The sequence below is a fragment of the Miniopterus schreibersii genome (assembly GCF_964146895.1).
Source record: "Miniopterus schreibersii genome assembly, chromosome: 15".
NCBI lineage: Eukaryota > Metazoa > Chordata > Mammalia > Chiroptera > Miniopteridae > Miniopterus > Miniopterus schreibersii.
This window is the reverse complement of record NC_138115.1, coordinates 51,646,371-51,654,527: the sequence shown is the minus strand read 5'-3', so window position 1 is coordinate 51,654,527 and position 8,157 is coordinate 51,646,371. Positions and strand designations below refer to the sequence as shown.

General features: G+C 62.5%; 1 protein-coding gene across 1 annotated transcript; it reads left to right on the top strand.

The window, feature by feature from the left end:
* The first annotated feature begins 688 nt into the window (after nt 1-688).
* On the top strand, nt 689-7,783 carry DUSP7 (dual specificity phosphatase 7). Its single transcript, XM_081160182.1, has 3 exons — nt 689-1,286; nt 2,761-3,195; nt 5,768-7,783. Exons 1-3 carry the CDS (start codon nt 776-778, stop codon nt 6,073-6,075), a joined length of 1,254 nt encoding a protein of 417 aa, XP_081016308.1. The 5' UTR covers nt 689-775; the 3' UTR covers nt 6,076-7,783.
* The last annotated feature ends 374 nt before the right edge of the window (nt 7,784-8,157 follow it).

The following is an 8,157-nucleotide window of genomic DNA, read 5'->3' as shown; positions in this document are numbered from 1 at the left end:
CTGCCCATCGGGGGTGGCGCGCCCCGGGCCGGCCTACTCCGCCAGCTGCCTAGGTGCTGGTTCCCGAGCAGGCCAGCTGGCCCTCCCACGGACTGTGCAGCCACCCGAAACGGTGACCGCCTAAGCTCGGTGCCTGGCACGTAGTAGGCGGTCAATTTCCCTTTGTTGAATGAACTCGCCGAGAGAATGAATGAGTGGGGTTGACAGACGGGCAGAGGGGAGGTGGGCCCAGCTCGACCGCCCCTCCCCGGGGGCTCTGCTTCTGTCACTGTGGGGAGGGGATGCGGGGCGCAGAACGCTCCCAAGGCAGCCCTGCGCGGGAGGGCCCCGGAGAGCGGGGAGCGCGGGCACAGGGGGCCCGGGAGGGCGTCTCGGCCGGGCGCTCCGGGCGGGTTAGAGCCAGCTCCCGTCCAGGCGGGACCGCGACGGCGCTGAGTGCGGGGCGAGGGCCCGGGCGCACCCGGCCGCGAGCGCGCCCGCGTACCCCGCGGGGAGGGGCGGCGGAGGCGCGGCGCCTTTAAGCCCAGCGCCGGCCCCGCGCCCCGCCCCCCGGAGGACGCCTCCGCGCGCGACCGCCGGAGCCGCTGTTTAATTGGGGCTGTCAGGCCGCGGCGCGCGCGGAGGGCCGGGCGGGACGGAGGCCGGGAGGCCGGGGCGGAGGGCGCGCAGCTCGGCGGGAGGCGGGCGCCCGGAGACGCGGCTGGGGCCCGCGCGGCCGGGGCGCCGTCCCTGGGCAGGGCTGCCCGGCCCCGGCCCCGGGCCGCCCGCGCTCCCCATGAAAAACCAGCTCCGCGGCCCCCCAGCGCGGGCGCACATGTCGGCCTCGGGTACGTCGGCGGCTGCGGGCACCGGGGCGGGGTCGGAGCCCGGCGCGGGGTCCGGCGCGGGCACCGGGACGGGCGCGGCGACGGGCGCGGGGGCCATGCCGTGCAAGAGCGCCGAGTGGCTGCAGGAGGAGCTGGAGGCGCGCGGCGGCGCGTCCCTGCTGCTGCTCGACTGCCGGCCGCACGAGCTCTTCGAGTCGTCGCACATCGAGACGGCCATCAACCTGGCCATCCCGGGCCTCATGCTGCGCCGCCTGCGCAAGGGCAACCTGCCCATCCGCTCCATCATCCCCAACCACGCGGACAAGGAGCGCTTCGCCACGCGCTGCAAGGCGGCCACCGTGCTGCTCTACGACGAGGCCACGGCCGAGTGGCAGCCGGAGCCCGGCGCCCCGGCTTCGGTGCTCGGCCTGCTCCTGCAGAAGCTGCGCGACGACGGCTGCCAGGCCTACTACCTCCAAGGTGAGGGGGGCGCGGGACCGCGGCCGCCCCCGCCCGAGGCTGCTTTTTCTCCAGGCGCCCTGCCTGCCCCGCAGGCGCCACGTCTCCCCCGACCCGCATCCGCCCCTCCCCGGAGCCCGGCCCCCGCGGTTTAGCCTGGGGGGGGGCGCCGCCTCCTCTGCACCCCTTTCTCGGTACGATTCGAGAGGATTGAACAAACTTTACCCCGCCTGGGCTTCCCTTTTTAACTGTTGTTGGCGCCATAGCAGCGCCCAACTTCCAGCTGAGTCCCTCGGAGGAGGGAGGGGCCCCTCCTGGGACCCCCAAAGGCAGAGGGCACCCAAGTCCAGCTCCTCCAGTCTGGAATGCATGTCCCCGGAAGGTCAGGGTCAAGACAGCAGCCTTTCTCAGCACCCTCCCCGCCCCCAGGGCCCGGGGCGGCTGGGTTGGGGGACCCTGAGCCTTCCCGCATGTATCTCCCTGCTTAGGGATCACCCACCTCTTGGAGGCATCTGGGGCGAGGCTGTGAGTAGTGTCCCTTGCCCTGGCCCTAGTTTTCCGGAGCCCCCAGTCCCCAGGCTGCTGCCCCAGACCTTGCAGGAGGGGGAGGCAGCACTGGGGTGGGGGGGGCGAGTGGCTGCAGCCGGTGTTTCCAATTAACATTCCAAAATGGCCTCTCTGCTGGCAGCGGGCGGGCAGGCGGGGAGGGGATGGGAGGCCTGCGGCACCCTCGGGCGCAGGGCCCATGCCTAGCTGCAGGGCGCTCCACACTTCTTGTCCCTGTAAAGCCCCCAGTGGCCCTCCCACTCTGAGGGTCCAGTGCTGGGGGGGGGGGGTTGTGTTCTAAGGGGGGGTTCTGGAGAGGGGGAGCTGGGACCTCTCGTATGAACCTGCCCCTGCTGGGGGAAAGGACTGGCCAGTACTGTCACACTCCCCTCCCTGACTGTGGGTGGGGGTGGGAGGCAAGCTCTGGACTCCCAATCAGGAGGCTCAGGCCCTCTTTGCATCTAACCCAGACACAGCTCTGGCTTCTGCAGTCTCATCTCTAAGAGAGGTCTGCAGACCCCCAGGTGCTGGCCTGAGATGGGGTTGTCTGCTTTCCTTTATCACTTGGCCATTATCGGGCACCCATGGGTGCCAGGTGCGCATAGGAGCTTCAGAAAGGGATGAGCTAGGGCCTGTCCTCAAGTGCCCTAGAGCTGATCGTGTGCCTGGGCCCTGAAGCCTTATGAGTAAGGGTATGGAGCTCAGGCACGTTACCTCCCCTCCTGGGGCTTCAGTTTCCTCATCTGTGAAGTGGGTCATAGGACAGATGTGGAAAAGACGGGAGAAGGTACATGTGTAACGCACTTGGCACGGCCCTTGTTGGCTGTTGTCATGGTGCCTGACATGGGGACCTGTTACCGTCATTGGTCTTGTGCAGCCCATTTGGGCTGGTGGCATTGGCCGGTGGCATCAATAGTCTCTCACCCAGGCCGTCTTGCCCTGGCCACAGGTGGTTTCAACAAGTTCCAGACAGAGTACTCCGAGCACTGCGAGACCAACGTGGACAGCTCGTCCTCGCCAAGCAGCTCGCCGCCCACCTCAGTGCTGGGCCTGGGGGGCCTGCGCATCAGCTCTGACTGCTCGGACGGCGAATCGGACCGAGAGCTGCCCAGCAGTGCCACCGAGTCGGACGGCAGCCCGGTGCCATCCAGCCAACCAGCCTTCCCCGTCCAGATCCTGCCCTACCTCTACCTCGGCTGCGCCAAGGACTCCACCAACCTGGACGTGCTCGGCAAGTACGGCATCAAGTACATCCTCAACGTCACGCCCAACCTGCCCAACGCCTTCGAGCATGGTGGCGAGTTCACCTACAAACAGATCCCCATCTCTGACCACTGGAGCCAGAACCTCTCCCAGTTCTTCCCTGAGGCCATCAGCTTCATCGGTAGGTGTTGCTGTGCCCTGGGCAGGGTGGGTGGGCAGGCATGTCTAGGTGTGTACGGGACTCTGGGTGTCGCCCGCGCCTGACTGGGTACCTCTGGGCCTGTCGAGGCCTGTGAGTGCCCTGCATGTGCCAGCGTGTGCCCATGGGTGTACCCATGCCTAGCTGTGAGTCACTGAGGCCCTCGAGTTCTGAGCAGTCCCCTGAGTCCTAGGCACCTCATGGCCTCCACTTTCCAGCTTGGGTTTCTCTGGCTCTACTATGTCTAGCTAAGCGAGCTGAAACATCACTGCTCTCAGGCCTCCCACGGGTCTCAGTGGCTCTGCATCACGCCTCAGCACACGTGTCGCTCCAGGATGGGGCTGTCACAGTGCCTCTTTGGGCTTCACTGTGTACCTGAGGGGACTGATGGGTGGTCTGGAGCCAAAGGCCTACCCCAAACAAGCAGCTGTTGGAATGTGGGGACCCAGGGTGCCTTGGTGGGGCCAGATGCTCCCCGCAGCCGGTGGGGCTTATTGGGAGTAAAAGGGGTGTAGAGAGAATGTGGGGGAGGCTGAGGAAGGCCTCCCCCAGAGCACTGTGTTCTGCTGTCTGGCTTAGAGCCCTCCAAGCCTCCTACATCCCAGCCTCAGCTGACTTGGTCTTCATGAGTCGCCTTATCTCTGACCCCCCCATCCTGCTTCCTTTTCGGGTAGCTGCAGGCTGCTGGACTGCAGGTCATCTTCCCTGGTCTCTCTTCTTGCCCAGGGTGCGGGGAAAGGGCACAGGGGTAATGGAAACCCTGGGTTCCCTGAGCCCGGTGACCCTGTGTTTCTGCCCAGCCTCCCGTGGCAGGGAGGGGGTGGCCACGACAGTCTTCTCCTGCTGGCAGCGGTGTCCGGCGGAGGGCGTTTTGGTGTCAGCTGGGCTGGGCTAGCTTTAATAACAGGAAGTGGGAGGCTTCCCCGCCTCATCCGCTTACTGGGAACCAAAACTAGGTGCCTGGCTGGGAGGAAGGAAGGAAGCGGAGGCCTGGGGGAGGGGCTGGGGCTGCCGGGAGCTTCCCAGCTCTGCCCTTGAGGACCTGGCCCGCGGGGCTGTGGTGCCCCCTCAGCGTCTGTGCTGTTACCCAGTGAGGCAGGGGAGTGGGGGGGACCCCAGATTCCTGGGGCTGAGCCTGGCTTGTGAATGCCTGTCTCTTTCTTGAGGGCCCCTGTCTGGGGAGGGGACAGAACAAGGGGGTAAGGCAGGGGGAGCATTATTGCCCACTTGATGAGTGAAGGAATTGAGGCCCAAGCATCACAGGACACGGTGGGACAGGATCCAGCCCCAGCCCCCCCACAGCTCAGCCACACCCTGGGAGGGCTAAAAATAAAGCCAGCGGAAGTGGTTTCGCTTTGGATCACACGGGAGTGGGTTTGGGGGCCAGGCGTTGCCCATATCCTGGTGTGTCACCACTGGAGGCTCATCTCCCCCACCCCCTCCTGCCCCCAACCTCAAGGTCAGACCACTAGGCCACAACATCTGTCTCTTCCCCTGCTGGTCTTGCCCCCAGTCCGTCCCTGAGTCTTGATGAAGCACCTACTGCATGATTAGCCCTGGGTACTCTCAACTGGGGATGGGAGGGGAAGCTCTGCCAGGCTGCAGGCAGTGAGCACCAGACCAGAAACAGTCTGTGAACCAGTGGGTCATCCTGTGGGAGTGCACTGATTGAGTGCCGACTGTATGCCTGGCTCCCAGGGCTGCCTCTTGCTAATCTGTGTCCCTGGCACAGCTATGGCACAGAGGGGAAGGGGGTGGAAATTACAGGGCAGAGTTGTTCAGTGCTTCGACCAGTATTTATTAAGCTCCTACTGCATATGAGGCAGGGGAGTCAGAGCCGCACAGCAGGGGTGGGGGGGTTCCCGCCGGGAGTGGTACAGGCAGGATTGGCAGAGCCTGGTTGGCACTGGGCCCACTTGAGCAAATCCCACTCCTGAAGCCTCAGGCAAGGCCCTCGTCCCTCCCTGGCTATTCAGAAGCAGGGCAGAGCCACGTGCGGGGCCAGGGCCCCTATCCCCTGGTAGAGGGGGGTGCTCCCGCGGTGCCTGTCATGGGCTGGTCATGGTGGGTGCTTTGACTTACAAGGATCCTCTGTGTGGCCTTGGGCTTGTCACTTTGTCTCTGTGTCTCTTTTCTCATTTATAAAATGAGCTTACTAGCCATGGTGCAGGTGACCTGAGAGGTGCAGGTGACAGCCTCAGCTCACTTGAAGCACACCCTTGCAGCAGCAGGACCAGCGGTGGTCACAGTCGTCTCACAGTCACTCGTGTTCGTGGAGCCCTCACTTGGCTCGGTTCCTCATAAGAGCGCTCTTCCTACGGGGCTTGTTCTATAGATGAGCAAACTGAGGCACAGAGATGTCCATCGACTGGGCGCTAACGCGTGGCAGAGCCCTCTCCGCAGTCGCGCTCTTGACCTCTACCACATTGTTGTCCCACCCATGTGGGACTTTACCAGGTCTCTAGAGAGAGAGAAACCATGCCACCCTCTGTGCCCCAGCCCATCTGGGCTCCTGGGAGGAGGCGCTCTCCTGACCCTTGCCCGTGTGTTTCAGATGAGGCCCGCTCCAAAAAGTGTGGCGTCCTTGTGCACTGCCTGGCGGGCATCAGCCGCTCGGTGACGGTCACCGTGGCCTACCTGATGCAGAAGATGAACCTGTCACTCAACGACGCCTACGACTTTGTCAAGAGGAAAAAGTCCAACATCTCACCCAACTTCAACTTTATGGGGCAACTGCTGGACTTCGAGCGGACGCTGGGGCTGAGCAGCCCGTGTGACAACCACACCCCCAGCGAGCAGCTCTACTTCTCCACGCCCACCAACCACAACCTGTTCCCGCTCAACACCTTGGAGTCCACGTGAGGCCAGGGCACAGGTGGGCAGGGAGCCGGGCCCTCCCCGGCCCTCCCCAGGGGGCCTGAGGAACTGGACATTGCCTGGCCCAGAGGCCCCAGGCTGACTGGTGCTGAGCTCCCCACACCGTCACGGGGCGGAGCCCGCAGCAGGGTCTCCCTGTGTGGGACTCTCCAGAGAGGCCCTGGGCGCTCAGACATGGGGCTGCGACACGGGGCCACAGGAGTCCACGGGGCCTCGTCCTGTCCCCAGGACACTCCTTCCTGCTAATGGCCCAGCCAGTTTGGCTGTTTTTAAAGACATCTACAGACTTGAGTTTACTTTTTACTTTTGGCAGGTAAATCCAAGCTCCCCGGAGCACAGAGATTGTTCACGGTCTTCTCGATTTTTTTAATGAAAAGTGTTATCTTCAGGTGACATGCAACCGTGGATTGTACAGACCAGTGTTTCACCCCTTTCTTGATCCTGCGAGAGAGAGAAGTGTTCTCAGTTCTGTTTTTCTTTCTCTTTCCAAAAGCAATGATTGGTTTCTTTGTTTTCTTTTTTTTTTTAATGGAAAAGACAAACCCCGTGTTGATCTTGACCAAATGCATTTTGCACACGTGTGACGCCTAATTCTGCAGCAGGCCCTTCTCCAAGGGGTGGACCCCAGTCTCGCCCACACCTCCCAGCCTGGCCCGGCCAGCAGGGCCTGCGTTGGTCTTGGGATGACAGCTGCAGGTTGTGGTGCATGGGCTAGACTGGTGGGTTTTGCATTCTGTGCCCTCCCAACTGCCCCTCAGGTGGTCCCTGCAGACTCCCCAAGACAGGAGACTGAGGCCCTGCAGCTGTCCTGCCAGCTCTGGGGCCACAGGGACTGCCAAGCAGTAGCATTAGCCCTCTGGGCTTGGCCCCTAGGAGGGCCTGGGCCCCGGGCCCTTTTCTATACATACCCACGACTTCTGTCTCTTTCTCTGTTTGTTTGTAACTGAGAGTGGAGGCCCAGTGGCTGGGGGAAGCTTAGGTGGGGACCAGCCCTGTCTCCCAAGTTTGCGTCCCTCACCCTGGCTGTTTTGCTTTTGTTCAGCTGCCACGCCCAGCCCCTCTGTCCCAGTGGGAGCCTGCCCAGTGCTCACCTTGCCCATGCCTTCTAGGCCCAGGAGCCTCGTACCCATGCCATTTCCGTTGCAGGGCGGGCGCAGAGGGGCCAGGGCAGACAAGTGGACAGGTGTGAGGCTCGTCCTCCACGCCCCACCCCCAGCATCCACAGAACAAAGCCACGGATTCCGCTGTCCTCCAGTTTTGTTGCTCCAACCTCAGTTCTACCAGGTGTCAGGACTGCACAGGGGCCGGGGCGGGGAGCGGTGGGGCCAGGTCCCTGAGCAAGCCCAGCCGCGAGGCCGCGGCCCCTCTGCTCTACTGCATCTTACCTCACGGGGTTGTTTTCAGGGATTCTTCAAGGCAGCAGATTCAAATCTTGCCACAGTCGAGAAATTGACAAAAAGCTTCCATGCTGTACATGGTTCTTTCTCTCTCTTTTTTACTTTTAAAACGAAAAACCCAGAAAGATGCATCAGATGTAAATGAGAGTATGCCAAGAGGGGGCCGGTTTTGCTTTATGACCTTATGAAGGAAAATTTGTGACCCTACATATATATACACACACACACATATATATATCCCGGGCCAGCAACGGGACTTTGTTTATATTGCAAATAAATATTATTTTTTCTTTAAATGAGTCGTGGTGTCTGATGAGGGCCAGGGGCCAGGGGACACTGGCCAGCATCCTAGCGTCTGTTCTGTGTGAAGTGGTGGCTGGGATCTGCCGGGCACTTGCTTTGACTGGTCAGAGGTGCCCACAGCCGGGAGGAGATGCCACACCTCTGGGAACAGCTGGGTGTGGGCATTCCCGCAGCCCCGAGCACTGGCAGGCCCGGGCATCTGGGCTTTTGCTGATTGGTTGACAGGAGAAGGCTTGGAGAGGGTCTGTGGACCAAGGTCCCGAAGCTGAGCCCCCGCTTACCCAGAATGTCCTCAGTCTGTGCTTGGACGCTGCCCAGGCTACCACAGGGCTTTGTCCCCTGCAGCCCCAGGGTCCTGACCCTTTCT